This window comes from Vespa crabro, chromosome 10, assembly GCF_910589235.1.
Source record: "Vespa crabro chromosome 10, iyVesCrab1.2, whole genome shotgun sequence".
Classification (NCBI taxonomy): Eukaryota; Metazoa; Arthropoda; class Insecta; order Hymenoptera; family Vespidae; genus Vespa; species Vespa crabro.
Window position 1 is genome coordinate 2,527,715 of NC_060964.1, and position 21,251 is coordinate 2,548,965.

Sequence of the window (21,251 nt, forward strand, 5' to 3'; positions counted from 1 at the left end):
TTATAATATAATTCGGGCATATTTTTATTCGTAAATTCGATCGTTTTCTTCTCGATAAGTTGAATAAATTTGAATAGAAGCTTATTATTATGATTATAACGATTTAATTCTTACGTAGCTCCAGTAGAGGCGCTGAAAACAGTGAATCAAGCTAATACATGGGATATATGTCGAGTCTGGCGAAAACGTAACGTTACTCTTGCACGCAAATTGAGTTACGCCTCCCTGTAATCGTGCGGTGAACGCCTAAGCGCGCGTCGCGTGTGCTTCGTGAAAGTGTACGTCGTCGTCGTCGCGTGATAACTAAACGCTTATTGGAATATGATGATCTGATTGAGATTCAACATGACTGTGGACTTCGCCGATTATTTTTGGGTGAGTGTTAAGTAAATTTTTGTTATGATATTTATTGGTAATACGAATGAGAGAAAGAAGAGGACGCGTTCATTTGCTCGATCATCGTTTGTTCATCGTTGCGTTCATGTTAGAGCTCGCGCGCGTCGAATAGGTGAACGCAAATCGTTTAGGTTAGGTACAATTAATATATGGTATATTTGCGTTCTCCATTATATCTCGTTTACTTATAACAGTTCCAATGAAATAAAAAACAAAAAGAAAAAAAAAGATGACACGTCTACAAGGTGCAATGATGATGATGATGACGACGACGACGACGACGACAACGACAATAACGACAACGACAATAACGACAACGACGACAATGAATCAGAACGTAAACTGACATAATTTTTTTATTTAAATGTTTCTTTATACATTTGATCGAGAGAGAAAGAGAAAGAGAGGGAGAGAGAGAGAGAGAGAGAGAGAGAGAGAGAGAGAGAGAGAGAAAAAGATCATTTCTTCATCCCGTTAAGCGAACTTTCAAGCTTTCTCTAGTCGCTTATTTTCTGTTGCATCTTGCATACATAGGGAGTAACAGGACGATGCACGCGCTTACATATATGTGTACATGTGTGCGCATATCATGTCGTATGTACATACGTACGTACGATCACGTACATGCCCATGCGCATACGCATATATCTAACGCACCACGTTCGTTTGTTCCGTCCTTGATCGTGCAATCTTCCAACCAACGAGAAGCGACTTGTTCAAGCTTATACAGCCACCGCGAATAGTACATGCCTTTCATTTTATCCATTGAATTTATCTTAGAAATTAGGTCTTTATTATCTTATATAAAACGCATTACAAGATTTAAAGATCCAAGAAAATTACCTATGTATTAAGAAAAGTTATCTCCTCAAATCTGCATTTTATTTATATATATTGGATTACGATGTGTAACTTCGAGATGATAACAGTGTGAAGTTTATAAATGTGAAAGTAAATGATACATACCATCCACATTTACAATGGTAATTTGATCTTTGACATATGCCAATACCACCATGAAGTCATTAACTATATTATATGAGTTTCAACGTAACTTCGTATCTATCGTTTTTGTCCAAAGTTTTTTTTCTATGCTTCTATTGTCTTGCTTTCAAATGTTTCTTGTGTTTTTTTCCTTTTTTATGTTTCTTTATTTTAAATCTAAAGAATACATTTCAAAGAATATAATTTCAATAGAGAAGGATGGAAATATCAAATTTTATATATACATATATATATATATATATATTAAGAATGTTCACAAACTGTAACCTTATTGGTAGAAAAGATTGTCTTTCAAATTTATTGTGTTATCAAGAAATAGTATATATGTATCTCGAAAACAACGTTGGCTTTGTGATTATAACGTATTATTTTTGATTGTATTCTTTCAAAGAATACACTGTCACATTCTGATTTTAATGAGAAGAAATATATTCCCTATCGCGTCATATTAAAGGTCCGCTTTACGATACGGATAAGATAGCGATAGTGTGTTGTCTCTGTTTCCTTTTTTACTAATCATGTTGAAAAACCAAGTCAATTTCAGTTAAGATTTCAAATTTTAACGAACACCTCCAATATAATATATAGTCAATATTATTTATTTTATTATTCTGCGTGTGTTTCGATCAATTATTCAATAATTTTATATGCGAAGAATGATTATCATTACCACCGATTATTAATATCAATATATTTATTATGCATTATTATTATTATTATTGTTAATAATATCGATATTATTGTTATTAATTATATTGAATACAACTAAACAATCACTATAATAATATAATTATATCTTATGAATCTCTTATTACGTTTTATCGTTATTCTCGTATTTTTTATTTACTTTTTTTTGTGACCAAGAGTCTTATTAAATCTTTTAAATAGTATTATATTGATATTATAATTTTTTTTATAAATTCCAATGAAACATGTATTTTTAATATTTCCTTCTATTATTTTCGTTAGTTGACTAAGCGCGGGAAAAATAATTATTTTTGAAATTGACTTCAAATAAATTAAGATTTATACGTTTATTTGAGAATAAAATTTTAAATATATTTCTTACTTAATAATCGGTTGAGTTTTTCTTTTTCTATTTAAAAAAAAAAAAAAAAAAATGATATAGGTAGTGTTAAAATAATCATAGATCGTCCCCTCAGAATTGTAATAATAGCCCACTTACGCTTCATCTCTCTTTCTTTTATTATATTACACAACTGATACGATATGTATATAGCTTACATTTATAAATTTAGTCTTGGGTAATATTGACAGTATTCAAGATGTATCGAGTATACCGAACGAAAAAATATTGTCTATTTACGATTCATGAATTAACATTGTCGACATTGTTAATCGTATATTCTATTTTTTTATTAAAGATTTTTCCTATGACAAAATTTAATTAATTTTTAATGTCAACAATATTTTGCGAACATTTTGATACTTCTTCTAAATATTTATAATTTATTATTTAAACAAAGGATCCGTTTGAATGGTTGGCGATGTTGACCATTTTTTATTTTAAGGGCGAAAAAAATAATGGATTTGATGTATTGTACCATAACATGAAGCATGGTGCAATCGCGAGTAAGGAATTAGCAGAGTTTCTGAGAGAACGATCAGCTATAGAAGAGAATAATTATAAACTCTTAAGTAAAGTAGCAAAACAAGCTAGTAACAGCAGTAGTACCCAAGGTACTTTTGCACCCGTTTGGGCGGCTCTCAGAGGTGCAGCTGAAAAACTCGCTGGTCTGCATCTGCAAATGGCCCAAAGAGTTGCCGAACTTATAAAAGATGTATCCAAATATGCCGATGAGCTCCACAAGAAGCACAAAGCTGTACGTAAATATATAACAATCGTTAGCAGTTTATCTAAACATTATAAAAAAAAAAAATTGTTTTATTCGTGAACATAAAAACTACTATGTTAAACGAACTAAAATAATCAACGATGACAATAGATTGTAAATAATGGATTTTAATTATTATCTTTTATTTACATGGCGACGTGCATACATATACGTAATCAATGTTTCGAGATAAGTGCTAACGAAATAACGGCAAAATTATAGAAGATTGGATCAGATATATGAGGATTTGTTTTTTGTTTAGATTTTATACAAATAACAATGGAATCAAATTTTCATATGTTCCTTTTTTTTTTCGTTTTCTATTTCACTTGTCTCCAGGCATTCTGTATATGTGTGTATATGCATATATATTGTACGTTCATCGCGAGAATGAACATATCCGTTTATTGTAATAATATTCAGGTAAAGGAAGAAGAATCCTCAACTTTAGAAACAGTACAAAATATACAAGCCATCACTGTCACCTTACATAAAGCAAAAGACATATGCATGCAAAAAGGCATTGAATTGGAAAAACTTAAGAAAGACAATGCTAGCCAGAGAGAATTGGAAAAAGCAGAAGCAAAATTTAAAAAGGCACAGGACGATTGCAAGACTTTAGTTGAAAAGTATACGATAATAAGAAATGATTTTGAAACAAAAATGACTCAGGCTTGCAGGGTACTTATCACAATTATCTGTTACGCACTGAAACTTCCTGAGGTAGTATGGACAGAGATTTGTTATGATACATTAATGAATTTATGCTTTCATTACCAAGCGATTCCAAGACGTCGAGGAAGCACACCTGAAACAAATGAAGGAGTTCTTGAATGCTTATGCAGATGTCTTACAGATGAATCATGAACAAGTTGGTCAGGTACATGTGGACTTCAAACGACAATGTTTAGAAATGACTGTAGATAAATTATTGGAACAATTCGTTCAAAGTAAAAGCACAGGCTTAGAAAAACCAGGTAAAAGAAATGATAAAAGTATAATATTGAATTGGAAAGATTAGGGCTTAGTTATTGATATTTTGATTTCTACAAAATAGGTGTCATCGAATTTGAAGATGTTATGATGAGTATAGCAGAGGTCACAGGGCATTCTCAATCTGAGGGAAATGTAGAACCGTCCAAGGATACGTCAAAAGGAGCGAATGGCGAAACCGGTGTTGCTGGTAACAGTCACGATTCAAAAGCAGATATGGGATTTAAAGGGGAGGGTTCTCGAATAAGTGGGGATAGGGAAATGGTGCAGGAAAAGGATAGAGAAAAAGAAAAACAAAGGGACAGGGACAGAGAACTGTCACATACGCAAGCCACCAAGGCTTCCCGCCGTACTACCTCTTTACTCAACCTGTTCATGTCCAACTCCCAGGGTAGGTTCCATTTAAGTTAAGCAAATTTTTATTAAAATTCTCGTAATACATTAATCGCGAAAACGGATACCTACCTAAATGTAATAAAGCACGAATTGGTTTTGTAAATGTAACTTTTACTTTCTAGCGCTTTGCTAATATTGCAAATGCAACTAATCAATGCTTAAACTTACTATCTTATATTATATGACATTAATACAATTGGTTTTTATACTTACACTATAACAAAACCTTTTTTTTAGAAATAAATAAAATTGCTTCAAAGGTAGAGACTCAAATATATGATAACTGCGATAAGATGTGTATATCGTGCACATTATATTTTGGTAGGTTTAGAATTTAGCATTTTACCATTTTATATCATCGATACCACTTTATTACTAGTGTATTCCTCACTCGCCTGCTACAGCTATATGGCATTTAAATTTGGAAGTATACATTTAGAGAAATCTACAATACAATTTGCTGGATTTGCAGTGCTTGCGTGATTGTTGCATTATATCGCTTATGCATTATAATCTAACAGTATAGCAAAGAATAGTGCGCAGAATATGATGCGTTTTTATAAGGGAGAAGGAGAAGATATCATGTGGTTTTTTTAAAAAAAGATAAAGTGTGAACGTGAAAGAAGTCAAACTTCCAGTCTGCAAATTTTCTTGCAAGTTCTGTTTTAAGTGACACTCTTTTTTGTGATAACCTTATGGACTAAATATACCAGATAGAAAAATACATAGATTGATTTAAACATGCCAAATTTATGTAATTAATTTTGCTGCTGCATCATTTTTACGTATATATATTAATACATATACATAGATACATGCATAAATATAAATATATGTATTTATACATATGTATAGTATCTATACATAGGTTTAAAAAATCATTCCTTTGGAGTGCATTTATGTCACTGAACCTGCAAGGATCATTCCTGTTTAAAAAGTGATATTAAGATATACAAAAAATAACAAAGATAAGCGAGGAAAAGGCTAATGGAGGTGGGAAGTGTTCATAGAAGCGAATGATGAGTGCTGTTTCAGACAAGCAGAGGCAAGCAGGATCTGGTTCTGCACCTGCGACTCCTCAGGGAAACAATCTACCTCCTGCTGTTCCACCTCCTACCATCTGCAGGAACCCTCTCAGAGGATCTAAATGTAACTGCCTATATTGCGTTTACCTGTGTTCCTACTGTTATCCACGATTATTGCAGAATAACTGTATCAGATTGCCATTTGTACGTATTCATGGTGATAAATTTTTTACTTTTCCATAATTTTCGTACGTATTTTCTGATATCAAGATTACTAAAACACGACAATATGTTTTATTTTTAAAGTGTACTGTGATATATCTCTATATTTCACTCATCTGCTTTTATCTATGAAAGTATCGTACGAAATGTCTGTGTGTATATATATATATATATATATGAAAAAAATCATATATATATATGAAGAAAAAAAAAAGAATAAGTCTGTTATAACATGAATCGTTCGCTTATTTTATAACCAAAAATTTCTTAATCCAATGTTTGTTGCTTAATCGTAAACAAAGCTAATATTGGTAATCTTATACAGCAATTCTACATCCTAATTTGCAGATTATATCAAAATTACATAGACTAACTCATTAGAAGATTAATCAGTGATATAATGTTGAATACCGATGTAACAGGATGATATATTGAATGAATAATTTCTTTTGTTAAGTTTCAGTAAATGAAAAGTTCTGCATAATTCGATAATTACTGAACTTTACACAGACTCACTCTTCCTTGACACTCTTACTCTTGCCTTATTCTTTCGCTCCCTTATATATATGGTGGTTGATTATAAGAAAGCTATTCAAAATCCTTTTCATTTGGTTTGGTTTTTATGTTTAAGGAGGATGTAATAATATTAAATAACGTGTTCAATGAATTTAGCGATGATGCACGTTACTATTCTATTATTTTGCATTGTTTTCAAAACAAGAGTGTATGTATGTTGTACATATGGAGACATAAATCACTCATATTAAATAAATCTTAAAAGAATCTCAAGAATATTCCGTTGTCAAATACTTTTATCCAAATTGTGCTGATATATTTTTTATTTATTTTATTTATTTATTTATTTATTTATTTAATTGTTTCACTTTTATGTCGCCGATTCAATATCACATACGTACACATTGGTGTGTGTATATAATAACTTTATATATCTATATTACTAACGCATGAACTGGAGCAGATTGTAATCATAAAAAATACAATTTCTTTTGCTTATAAAATCCTATGAAAAAAAAAAAAGAAAAAAACAATAGGTGGAAGAAGTTAGGAATTATTTGATTACAGCGAGAATATATAACTTTTTAAGAATAAAATATATTTTTTTGCACAATTCAATATATATTCTTCACTTCTTTCGAATTCAAACGCTGAAAAGAAATAGAAATGTGATTTCATTTGAAATGGTTCTGTATAATAGGAAAAAAAAGTTTAACATTCAATGAAATTACAGTAATTGAATTTATTTACAACTGTTATAATTACATCCTTTTTCTATAAGATGTATACATATCTATGTTTTTTCTCTTTTTTATATACACACTCTATACTTAATTATTTCTCTATCTCTATCTTACAGTATGTATATAAATACTAATCAATGAAATATATATATATATATATATATATATATATATATATATATATACATCAATAATATATCAGTAATATATATATATTTGATATATATATATTTATATATATATATATATTTCAACAATATTATTGATTTAGATTGTTTCTATAGTAATTCTAAGCTTTTATAGATTGTAGAGCAGAATAGTATGATTGATATTCGATCATTCGATTAATCAAGAAAGATAGATACCGTACTTCTTTTAGGGATGATATACATTATACATATATATACATTTTTATGTACTTATATAATATTTATATATGTATATATATATACAGTATATACGGGTGTTAAATATATATACAAAATTATTTATTGAATTATAAAAAAAAAAAACTTTTAAACCAAAAGTTGCTTGGTCAAAAAATATATATACGCATAATAATTAATAATTTATAAAAGAAAAAAAAGATTAAAATTAATTATAGTTTCCATTTTACGCTAATACTTCCTCATCCAAGCAAAACAATATTTTTCTATTCGTTAATAACACATATATATATACCTATTTAAATCGAACATACTATATATGTGTGTGTATATATGTATATATAAATTGTTTTTCTAACAATCGTATATCTGCAAGTACATAATGACGGGATTTGTCTTTGAATACATATATTCATGTCATTGCTACCATAGAAAAGTAATAGTATTATTATTATCTTGTTATCTACTAATTACGCTTTGTGTGCGTATCATTTGATTAGATGCAATTCATCTTCGTCTTTATTCTTGCTTTTGTGCCATAATATCATCTAAAAAAAATCCTTTCATAAAAATATCCATATTTGCAATAGAAATATACTAAAAAAAAAAACAAATTGATATTAATATTAAAAAATGGAGGGAAAAACAAAGAAACCTTCACTCATTCTTCACATTCATTTTATATGTGTTTATTTATGTTTTTGAACGTTTATTTCCATAAGAATGTTATACATAAAACAAAAAAATTTGTTTAACGTGGAAAGGAAGGAAAATTTGTCTGGAAGTTTCATAATCAAATTTTTCAAATGAAAATTATTCACATAAAATATTTAATAATAATGATATTTTTAATAGATGGCGTTTAAACGTGTAGAGAGAATGTAGTTAATTAAATTTTGTATACATACATATGTACATATCTATATACAAAATTTTTGTATGTATATATATTGTTTGTGTGTGTTTGGCACAACAAAGTAAGAAATAAGCCGAGAAAAATTATTGTAATTACGATAAAGAACTAAGAAGCAAAATGGAAGTCTGTACAAAAAGGGAGTTGGACTTGAATAATGTTGAAGCACGAGTTTGGGGTTGTCTCCGACGGGGCCTCAGGTGAGCCATTATTTACGAATCCATGAATCTAAAAAAAAAAAAAGAAAAAAAAAAGAAAAGAAAAAACTCGACTCGTACATGGCTCACTTCTTGTATTAAATTTATTTTCCAAGTGCACGTACTTATTTAATAGCGTAATGTGATTAAATTATTATTATTATTGTTATTATTAGTATTGTTATTATTATTATTATTATTATTATTATTATTATTATTATTATTATTATTAGTATTGTTATTGTTATTATTATTATTATTATTATTATTATTGTTATTATTATTATTATTATTATATCTCATTTTTTCGAGTAGATACGTCCTCATATAACATATTGATTGGTATATTTTCAAGAAGACTATACTATTTTTAGAAATATATCTGAACTAACAAAGAGAGTTCTTATAAATTGGTAAACATATTAGAAAAGAAATTAATTCCGACGAAAATTGTATATTACTTACGTTTTACTCGAGCTCTCCTTGTAAGTTTCATAAATCGTGTCATCCAGCTTCGCCAGAAAAATTTTTCACAGTTATTTCAACTTCTTCTTCAAATTTTTTTTTTTTACTTTTTGAATGTTATAAGATGTCATTTTAACCTTCTATAACACCATATAACTGAGGTAATTCACTTATATGTGTATATACATATATAAGAGATATATGTATATATAATATAAATATATAATATAGGATATTTGGTTCATGTCTAATAACAAAAATTATAATGTGACAGTTGTAGTATTATTTATACTAATATAATTATGCTATATAAATTATATTATAATTTATACTTAAAAAAAACCATAAGAAATTTATATACACATTTTTTAATGATTTGTATATGATTTCATTCTCCTATCAGAAAATTAATTCTTCACAACTGAAAATATTGAATATGTTTTAAGTATAAATTATATAATTTATTATTATTAATTATAGCATAGTATAATTATATTAGTATAAATGTAATATTTTTTATAACTTTTTCACGTTATATTATTTTGTTGTTATAGATATACAGGATTAAATTATGGTTTATAGAGGGTTAATATTACACGTTACTTTTAACTATTTGAGATAGTATGTTTAATCGATCATCTTTGCATCTAACATCATATAAGGATTGATAGATTGTCTTACGAACCAGCCAAAGAAAATCTGATTATTGTTAGAAAAACAATTTACTAAAATCTCGTTTTTTTCATTGGACAACAGTGTAATAAACAGGAGAGCCGAGTTAAATATGTATATGCAAATTTGAAAAAAAAACCTTTGAGAAGGTGGAATTAATAAAAAAGAAAAAAAAACCTATAGTAAATAAATAGAAAATTTAACTTAAGTATTTCCAATGAAAACTATCTTTTGAAGTCTTGCTGGAGTACGTATATACCAATTTACTCGAGCTACCCCTTTTACTAGAAATCTTTTTAGTCAATTTGGTGTTTGGGTTTATAGTAGATTTTCGCTACAATAACGTCGCTGGCTAATACTGCATATCTATACTACACCCTCTATGCTGTACATAATCACATATCGTGTATGTACAAAACTTTATACGATTAAAAAAAAAAAAGAAAAAGTAGATATAATATGATAATAGCGATCGTCTGATGCTGATATGCGTTTCATTGCAAAACTTTTTTCTTTTTAGAAATAAGTTATGAAAAATTAACTTTGTATCTGATTAGAAGGCTATTGAAAAGAAAATTTGTCTTTTTCCACGTTCCAAACTATATAATTCTTTTTCTTTTCCTTTTTTTTTCTTTTTTTTTTTTTTTAAATCTTTTTATTCTTTTTTGGAATTCATATCAGCGTTTAAAAAAAAAATAAATTTCGCATAGCATTCGCTTGGTATATTCAGTAGAATAAAACTACTTTCTCTTCTTCTAGCTTCTTTTCAATCACGTTGCGCTATATCTTTGAACACTTGGAAGGTAAAAGTTCTCTGGCCGTTATTAGCATATATATACACATACATGAACACATTTTTTAATTTCATATAAATATATAATGTGTGTGTTTCTATATATATATGTATGTGTATGTATATGTATATATATATATAAAACATGTATTGCACATATAGCTTTTTATTGTGCAACACGTTAGATAATACAGATGTATAATAGCGAGGGTTAGCGCAAACGTAGTTCTTACTTTTTTTTTTATTTTTTCAATATTTCTATTCTTAAAAGCTGTTTAGAAAATTGTTCAACGAAAGAGAATAAGTGAATTTAAAGTGTGAATTTCATTATGTACAATGTCAAAAATGTTTTCAAATTTATATTATATATGTGAAATAGAATTTTGTAAAAATTCACTCAGCCTCTTTCGTCTGATTACTATTGCTAACTATACTATGCAATTGGTTTAGCATAGAGTCTGTTATTGAAATAATTCTTACATAATTTATCTATAACAATAATGAAAAATTTTTCAAAAGCACATTTTGTTTAATAATGTATCGGTACTCAACAATTCATGCTTATATAATGAATCTAACGTATTGGCACTCAACGATTTATAATTTTTGTTGTTTATTAAAGAAAAAAAAAGAGAGAGAGGGAAAAGAATTAGTCATACATAAGTTATCGAAAGTTGATTTATTGTTAATTAAAATTAATTATAATGGATCAGAGATCTTAAAAACGATGAATAGAAAAATATATTTACTTCATTGAATTAAACATTACAAGCTTGTAATGCAAAAGCTGATGCTGCGAAGTATATAATTTTTCGCTATTTCAAAGCAAAATTAGTTAGTTACAGTGCACCATTTTGGAAGCGTCGATGCAAAACGCTTTATATTTATATGCAGCTCTAAGATAGGTAAATCCAAAATGAAACATAAATGCGAAGTGATGACACCATTTGCAAATAGTTATTTATATTTATATATATATATTTTTTTTTTCTCTCTAAAGAATAAGTTGTTTTTACTAAATTAATTCAATTAATAACATAATTCTTTTTTCATTGCTTACGTTCAATTTGTCTGCAATCTACAGGGTTTCTTCGCAGCAGAAGGGAAAAGAGGAAAGAAAAGAAGGCGAAAAAGAAGAAGGATATTATAGAAACAAGCAGTAACAAAGAAGAAAAGTCTGACCTGTCAGTATAAAAATGTTCAGCAGACCCGGTGCATATAAGACTAAATATACATGGTCCAATTACTTTTTTCTTCTTTTTTTTTATAAATAAATTTTTGTATAGATTTTTTTTTAATTCTATAGTATTGACTAGTATTATAGTTATAAAAAGGAAGAAAAATTTAAATATTCAAAAATGATCGATCTAATTTTTTATCTTCTTTATAACGTCATTTTTTTTTTATGTTCTCAGTAATTAAAAAAAAAACGAACAAAAATAAGGTAGGAATAGAATAGAATTGATTAGAAATTGCACTGGGCCTGCTGGAAAATTGAAAGGAACAAACGGTTAATGAAATTTGTATTAATGATATAGGGAAGATAAAGAAGATAGTAGAAAATCGGAGACACCAACGCCGGAAGTAGATGAAGATGGATTTTGTATCAGACCAAAGCCTGATCCTTGGGAAAATGAGAAAGGATTTTATTCTAGTTCCGATACGGATTCAGAGGATGAAAGAGAAAGAAAGATTCGAGTGGAGATCAAACCTCTTAGTAATGGAGCAGCACCGATGAGTGCAAGTGTTGATGAATTAAGAGCAACGGTTGAAAACTTATCCTTGTCACCTGCCCCAACAGTGAGTCTTATATTTGCAAAAAGATTAAAGAATCTAAACGTTATGCTGGATTCTATAAATAAAATAACAAATGGCGTATGCTTTTAATACAATTTCTAAATTGATGTCTTTATATGTGATTACATTGTTGATTTGTAATGACTCTTCATAATATACTAGGGACGTAGGGGTTCAAACACCGATTCAGATCATCACATGAAGAGATCTCAATCAGTATCTCAACAGTTAGGAGGCAAGCCAAGCTCGGATTTACTGGGCCTAAATTTATTTAATCCCAGCAGTACACCATCCAGTGCCTCTACTCCAACCGGAAGTCATCCTTATGCGCCCTTACAAAGTCCACCGCCTCTTTCTTCGTCTCCGATACCACAACAACCGCAACCTCCTCAGTCTGCTCCACCGTTACATCAGCATACTCGATTCCAAGGTTTATTTCAGATGCAATTAAAAATTATATATTTTATACTTGATTAAGAAAAATGAAATTTTCAAACGAATTATAACCTTTCCGTTTATTGTATTGCAGATGGCGATTTGTTTTCAGAAGTTGGTGATATTACACCTACTTTACCACCAAAACAATCTGCATCTTCGACACCAACAGGATCTATTATTATTCCTAGACCGCCATCTCGAAAAGGCGAAGGACCATCTCCAAGAGGAAGGATGTCACCTGCTACTATATCTCGAGCGGATAGTGTAGCAAGTTTAGAATTTCGTACAGCAGGAGTTGGAGTAGGATCTTCTCGAGGGCCCTCACCACTTACTATCGGCCTTGCTGATACCATTCCCCTAGCTGTGGCGTTTCATGAAATAGTTCATTCCTATTTTAAAGGCACTGACGAAACTCGATGCCAGGTCAAACTCAGCGGAGACATGATGTTGTCATTTCCTGCTGGCATTGTGGCAGTATTAGCAAATAATCCAAGTCCAGCTAAGCTTACTTTCCGTGTGAGAAATAGCAATAGATTGGAAAGATTGCTTCCTAATAGTCAACTCGTCAGCATGTAAGTAAGTCCTGGTTTTTACCAATAAGAATGTTTCTGATTATTATTTCATACATGCACTCATCTTTTTTGATAAGTTTCTTCGGAAATAATTTGTTCTTTTCTTTATTTTTTAGGGATGCAACTCAAACTACCGTTGATAGTACAATTTTCGAGTTTAATATGAGTGCCTTAACTACATTGTTACGACGACAGGCAGAACAAAATCCGTCGGCCTCCTATTTTAATGTAGATATTCTGAAATATCAAATAAAATGCAAAGAAGGCGCGGGTTCTTGTCCCTTTCAATTAGTTGCATATTGGAAATGTGAATCGACTCATACCGATCTGAAGGTGTTTATCTTATTTGTTCCATCTATCACAAGTATGATTTAGAAATATTATAAAATTTAATAAATAATGATTAACATTATTTTTTTTAGATCGATTATAAATATAATAGCCGTGCAATGGCCTCACCGAGCCCACTGTTAAATCTTCACGTGGCAGCACCTATCGATGGTGGTTTTAAGACTCTTAATAGTAAACCAATAGCGCAATGGCTCGCAGATACAAATCGCGTATTATGGAAATTTACTGAACTGTCACAACATAGCGAAGGTAATGGTGTGGGTTCCTTGAAAGCAAGGGTTGAACTCGAACGTGGGCCAGGTACTCAGGGAACCATATTTACTCAATTTAATTGCGAGGGGACCACACTGTCTGGCGTTGAATTTGAACTTCTAGGCCCTGGTTATAGACTAAGTTTAGTAAAACGCAGATTTGTGTCTGGTAAGTATAATTATTTTGTCTTTGTAAATAATATTCATTAAAAAATATGTAACGTTATGTATGTGTAAAGTTTTATAACTGTAATTTATAACACACGAAAGTAATGTATATATTTTATTTATATATATATTTTTTTTTTTTTTAATATATTATTATATATTACTTTTGCATATATTATTACATATAAATATATTTATTATATATAATATTTAAATATTATTAAAAAATTAATATTTAAGATATATATATATATATATATTAATTTATATATACAAAATTGTTATAATCGTAGGAAAATATATATGTGATGGAGATTCCGATGCGCGTACAAGATATGCTGCACCACCATCCAATACAGTGTGACAATTTCCAGAATGGATAGCTCAGTGGGGAAAGCTGCCGATTTAATATTGGTACTTGCTTATTCACTCACTGCCTACATCAGGGCATATTCAAAGTTTAAACTTTAAATCTACGCGAAAGAAATGGTTGGATGCCAAGGAATATATGTGATAATTCCACATTCGTAGGAGGCATAATTATTCTATAAGCAAAAATATTTTATTCATTTTGACGATTTTTTTCTTATGTATTTCTTTAGTTTTTCTTTCTTCTTTTGTTTTTTGATTTGTAAAAAAATATAAAACATTGAGATTAATTGTGTTTAATTATTTAAATAATATAAGAATATATTAGCTACATATAAACTTTGGTATCCAGCATATTTTCGCAGCAATACTCGCCAGTTTTAATCTCTTTTCATAATCAAAATGTGTAATATGAATGTTTTTACATGAAGGCTCAGCTAACATACAGCAGTAAAATATTTTTATCTTCTTAAATTTTTCGTTATTTTGTTGTAGACATCACATTATTATAAATGAGATACCGTTAGGAACTTTAAAGTAAAACGAAATATTTGTATACTTAGCAGGAAGGTGTATATACACATACATATATATATACTCAAATGTAATTTTCAATAGAAAAGAAATTATAATTGTGTACAGAAAGCTTTTGTGCAAAAATCGTTTATAAGATAATTCATTTTATGGACTACAAACGATGACAAAAGTCACTTTTGTTGTAAAACTTGTTAAGATTGTCATGCGTTATTCTAAGATGAATCTGGATAAAGTTTAGATAAAAGTATATTCACTCTAAAATGATAGATTACTAATTTAATGACTAAATGGAGTAGCTTTAATGATATATCTTTACCATATGCAGTTTGATAAGTAAAGAATGATTTGTAAAAATGTTTGATGAAAATCTAATGTTATGCAAGAACCAAAGGTTTCTCACTCCTTTAACAGTTTGAGTTAAGACATTCTTGATAGTATTTATGCTTACAAAGGTCTTCAATATTCTTTGTTATCATTTCACGAGATACGTAACTATATATATGTATATATATAGAGAGAGAGATTTTTTATATATCATCATTAATTACTGTTGTAATAAATCAACATTAATTTCCCGAATAATTATGTCAAGTATTACTTTTGCATTTATGCCGAAATCACTTGCCTAGTTGCCTTCAAATACCATATTACATATTATTCAGTTAAATTTTAAGTTAAGTTTGTTAAATGAAAGAAATTTTTCAAGTTGTTCTATTTCCTGAGAAACATTCTATACATTATTTTTTAATAAATCGCATATCAATGAATTGTTCTTTTGTTAAGCTGCATATACCTATCTATATATATATATATATTTTCACAATTTCTTTTTACCAAATATGATTTAAACCAATGCCTGTATTCTTTACTGCGTCATACTATATATGGATGGTAATATGAAATGGTAACGTATATTAATGTGCAAACTATATGGATTTGACAAATTATTTGTGCTTAATTACGTTACTATAAAACTAACTTGTGTAATCACAAATTAGATTTCATTGTGGGACTTTATGTATAACATCATTCTTTGGCCAATTTATTTGATACGTAACAGATACTTCCGTATCTATTGTTATAAAAAAAAATCTAACAACAAAAAGAAGCTTTGATCATTAATGTTCCTATAATATGTATACAGGATGTTTCATAATGAATGTAAAAAAAAAATCATAGTTTGTTGAGAAAGTCATTTTATGGAAAAAAATGTCCTATGAACATAGGTCTTATACTAAAAAGTATCATAACTAGTAGTAAATCAAAGTTTTATTGTGAATTTATTATAGTAGTAATAAAACTTTGATATGCCGTAATAACTTCGTAGAATTGGACCTATGTTTAGATTATATTTTTTTCTAAATGATTTATATATGCATATACAGAATGTCATGAGGTAAGTTTTAGGCGGAATAGCGACCGAACTATAATAATTTAGTAAATAGCAAAAAATCTATAAAAATTTATTTTTATTATTTTTTAAACTTTGAAATTCAGAATTTTTTTTAATGAAATATTATTTTGTATATTTTAATAAATATTACCGTCTAATGTCAAGTTCACAATTATTTCTGAGCAAAATATAGCTCAATAAATAATAATATAATAATATATATCAAACAAATCTTTTATTATTTATATTTTCCAGTTGTGTGAAATAATCACGTGTTTTTTCTTCATTTTAATCTTATTTGCATTTCATAATTTAAAATTGGAATTACATTTATTATTTTTTACACTTCATTTATTAAAAATATTTTAATAGTTTTTTCTTTTTTTTTTTTTTATAGAAAATAAAAATAATTTAATTTCTATCATCTTTACCATATTTTCAATGCAAAATATCTATTTCGACTAATATTATTTCGAGACATCCTGTATATTTGTATATGTGTATGTATTTCATTTTTATCCAAAAATTTTTTTCGTTAATATGCGATACTCATTCTATTTTATCGAGAGAAGTAATACTAAATAACGATGGCATTAGTAACCACTCCATTTGCTATGATTCTTAATAAACCGAAAGACTTGCATTCAATTTATTAATTTTCATCAACTAAATCTTTGATTAAGACAGTATTATTAATACTTGTTCTCATTATTTCTATACTATATATTAAAACGATTACATATTAATGACATTATTATTAATAATTAACTTTATATAATTTGTACTTAGACGATTTAACATCATATGTTTATCATATTAATTTTAATATATCTATATCATAATTTTATCACACATAATGATGGAGTGGTTTCCGATGAATCGACTGAGCTCCCTGTGATATGCAGATGTCACTATAATTTCGTAATAAACATTTGTACAACATGTACGGAAAAGACAATTATTTATACAACCTAATCCTAATTAATCTTATTATTTTTTTAATTATCTATTTATAATATTATTTTCAGCTTAACTGTTTACAATACACATTGAGAATATATCATAATGAGAGTTTATCCTCCCTGTTAATAGGCAACATTTTATACATACATGCATGAACGTGAAATTATATGTATGTAAACACGAATAAGCGATATAAATTTTTTATTATATACATATATATATATATAAAACGTATAATACACAACACATAACATACACATGCGTATATAGTATAGACAAATAACAATTAGGATTTTAAAAAGTTCTTTTGATAAAAATTTAATGAACTTCATTTTCTTGCTTATTCGTTTTATTTGATGCATGTTTCAATTCTGCAGATAAGATTGTAAATTCTTCGGAAATGTAACGCAAAATTCTTCGTTCATATTCTTGTCTCTTCATATAAGCAAGTGCTTCCTAAATTAAATAATCGAATATTAATAATATGTGAATATCAATGTATGTACATACAAATTTTTGTGTATCTAAATATATATAGTAGAATATAGATTATCCGATTATTATATCCCCAATGGGATTTCAATAAAAAATTGAATGAAAATCCTAATTTCAGAACAAGTAATGGCTGATTATCAAAATTTATATCTCGACACGATATCTACGACAATTAAATATTTACAGAAAAAAATATTTCGAAGCGTTTCAGGGTTTAAAAATAGAACTCAGATAGTAGGAGACATAAAACTAATGTAATTTTATAGAATTAAATCTATTAAAAAAAATTGTAATTCAGCAGTTAAAAAAATTTGGAAAGAAAATAACGGTTCTATTATTCAAAAATATCCTTATTCAAATCCATAATCAAGATTCTACTGTATATATATTATATATATATATATATATATATGTATATTTTCTCTTATACTTTCTAGAAAAATAAAGTCATAAGGTTACCTCTCTTGGGACAAAATATTCCTTTTTTACTTTCGGTAATCCAAGATAATATTTTTTATTGTTTAACATTGTTTCATCAACTGGATCAAATAATAAATAGCTTTCAACTGCTTTTGCTGCTGCTGCTAAATTTCCTACTACATAAACAGTATATGTTAAAAATGTTTATTACATATATTAATTTATACTTACAATTATTTTTAAATATTTACATTTATAATAAGCAAATTGTAAATAATTATAATGGCTTCTGAGTAGATCATCTCGATTTTCTCCATTCACATAATTAAGCAAACGCGAACAGCTACGTTTACATTTCAAAGAGTAAGTAAAATGATCTAAAAAAGTATAATTTTCTATTACTAGTGTTCTTTCAATAATTTTACATTATAACGAACTTAACATTCATTCAATGTTTTAATTTCTATTTACACACACACACACACACATAATTATTATATATATATATATATATATATATATATATATATATATATATATATATATAAATTTATAGTTAATATTACTTGCTAATAAGGATGTGAATTCAGGATGCCATCCTTGGTCGAAAGGTCCTTCGCAATAGATTCTACATTCGTTTTCCAAGTTCAAGTAATCTGCCAAAGAATTTTCAAACAATTTAACTGACTTCTTATAATTTTCCTTTTCATATTCTGACACACCAGTAGTATAAGGAATTAAGAAATGTGACATCTCCAAATTGGAAACATTATCCGCATGTACACCTGGTAAGGTGAGATAGTATTTCAAATTGTTAGCACTCATATTATGGTGCGGATGCATAACCAAAAAAGTGAAGACTGCATTAGCTGCATCTTGGAAATGATTTTTCTATGCGTAATTAAAGAATTATTAGAAATATGTAAAAAATAATATTTGTACATTTTAAATAAATTTGTTTTCAATAGATCTAAATAAAATTATTTTTTATTAAATATTATTTTGTATTATAAATATTATAATAATAACTATAATTACTTTGTTACCTGATAATAACATATATGCAAATATTCATAAACACGATGTTCTATGAACTTCCTTTCTATATCAATAGGTAATCGATTAATTTTTTGTTTGTTAGCAATATCCTTATAATCTTGATTACACTTCATTAAACAAAGTGTCTCGCGTACTTTTTTTTCATAAAAATGTAAATCTTCTATATTCTCTGGATAAAATGGTTGCCACCCTTCTGCTTCCATTGCACAATTTCTTCGACATTTTATTAATGTTTGTTTGTAGATTTTATACCTGTATACAAATAATTTTAATAAAAAAATCATAAGCAATGACATATATTATTTAATAAAAGAATTATCAGTTTATTGACTCTGATACGTAAACACAATAAAGATATTAAACAACAATAATTTGTATAAGAAATCATTCATTTGCAATATTTATGTATAGTAACTTTTACTAATAATATTAAATATTATAAATATATAATAAAATTAAATATTATAAAAATCAATATATGTGATACAAACAGTTTTGTCATTCTAGGATCCAACAATCAAATTTTAACGATTAAAAATAATTTAATTAAAAATATCTACCTTGTTTTTTTTTATGATCGATAATCAATTGAATGAGTAAGATACATATTATCAATAATATGTTATTAAAAACGTACCCACGTAAAGCCTTGGTAAATCTTTTAATACATTCATCCCATTCTTCGTTTAGATATGCTTCCACAGCACTCTCGTATAACTCCGACAATGTCATATTTGTATCTATGTTTTGAAGGAACGTTCGATTTATATAAAAACATAACCTTCCTACGTTTCAAAAATCTTACCAAAATCTACATCAGCGATCGTCCACGTCAAATAGGACAATATTAATAAAACTACATGGGCTTTCATGTCACCAAAGATTAAATTTATATGTTACGTTTTAATTACTTCAATTAAATTATCTATTAACGATGATGATGATGATGATGTTGAAAGAAATAATATAGATACAGAAAAGACAATCTATTACTGCCATATGTATGTATGTATATATATATATGTATATATATATATATATATATATATATATATATATATATAAAATGCACTCCATAGGAAAGATTACCACATCTGTGTGTATACAAAACCACATACACACACACACATACACACTATTCGATGATCTAGACCTATTTATCTTCTTAAAAGACTATATAGCTGCAATATTTCCAAGATATGCATTTAATTCGTTCATTCATTATATGACAAAATTTTCCCTTAATTTCATATCATTCAAGGAGTACAGATTCAAATAAACGACATTAAGCATTCTTGAAGCATTCTACGATCAATACTATATTGAAGTTAAAAATGTTATGTTATATATCATTATATGTATATCAGGCCACATATTCTATATATATATATAGAATTGTCCGATTAATATAAGTCGATGTGTGCGCGAATGTGTACCTGTAAGTACACTCTGCCTCAATGATGATTGCGTTCATGTATTGATAAGAATATCCCAGAAAGTTTTCTCCGAGCAATTTCACAATATTTCTGAGATCATTACAAAAGACAAGTTCATTAGTCAATAGCACTGTTCCTTCTGAATACAATCAGTGAAACAGAGTATACTAGTGCAGTTATTAATAATATATCCTTCAATTATAAAAGTGAGACTCATACATAATATTAAATTTACTTATATATGTGTGTACTTATATACACACATATAATTGAATTAAATTATTATTATCATGTTATTTTCATAAAATTAATTATAAGTTTGTAATACACTTTGTATGTATGTATACATATGCATTCATTTTGTATACATATATGTCAATATATATGTATGTAAATATATTACATATATATCAATTTGACAAGT

General features: G+C 27.7%; 2 protein-coding genes across 5 annotated transcripts; one reads left to right on the forward strand and one right to left on the reverse strand.

Annotated features, from left to right (window-relative positions):
• The first annotated feature begins 134 nt into the window (after positions 1 to 134).
• Positions 135 to 17,400, forward strand: LOC124427655 (F-BAR domain only protein 2). Of its 4 annotated transcripts, none has more exons than XM_046970848.1 (13): positions 135 to 375; positions 2,934 to 3,245; positions 3,681 to 3,938; positions 4,039 to 4,234; positions 4,315 to 4,641; positions 5,682 to 5,795; positions 11,663 to 11,753; positions 12,117 to 12,378; positions 12,538 to 12,805; positions 12,905 to 13,385; positions 13,502 to 13,718; positions 13,808 to 14,156; positions 14,449 to 17,400. In XM_046970848.1, the coding sequence occupies exons 1-13, from the start codon at positions 346 to 348 to the stop codon at positions 14,517 to 14,519; spliced, it is 2,976 nt and encodes a 991-aa protein (XP_046826804.1). In that variant the 5' UTR covers positions 135 to 345; the 3' UTR covers positions 14,520 to 17,400. The 4 variants fall into 4 exon arrangements, with proteins under 4 accessions (XP_046826804.1, XP_046826803.1, XP_046826805.1 ...); XM_046970847.1 differs by having other exon boundaries at positions 136 to 375; positions 11,663 to 11,762; XM_046970849.1 differs by lacking the exon at positions 5,682 to 5,795 and having other exon boundaries at positions 137 to 375; positions 11,663 to 11,762.
• On the reverse strand, positions 14,749 to 21,166 carry LOC124427656 (prolyl 3-hydroxylase 1-like). Its single transcript, XM_046970853.1, has 7 exons — positions 20,197 to 21,166; positions 20,029 to 20,131; positions 19,379 to 19,643; positions 18,899 to 19,223; positions 18,584 to 18,709; positions 18,372 to 18,508; positions 14,749 to 17,873 (listed from the first exon to the last, which is right to left on the reverse strand). The coding sequence occupies exons 1-7, from the start codon at positions 20,261 to 20,263 to the stop codon at positions 17,736 to 17,738; spliced, it is 1,161 nt and encodes a 386-aa protein (XP_046826809.1). The 5' UTR covers positions 20,264 to 21,166; the 3' UTR covers positions 14,749 to 17,735.
• Positions 21,167 to 21,251: the final 85 nt, after the last annotated feature.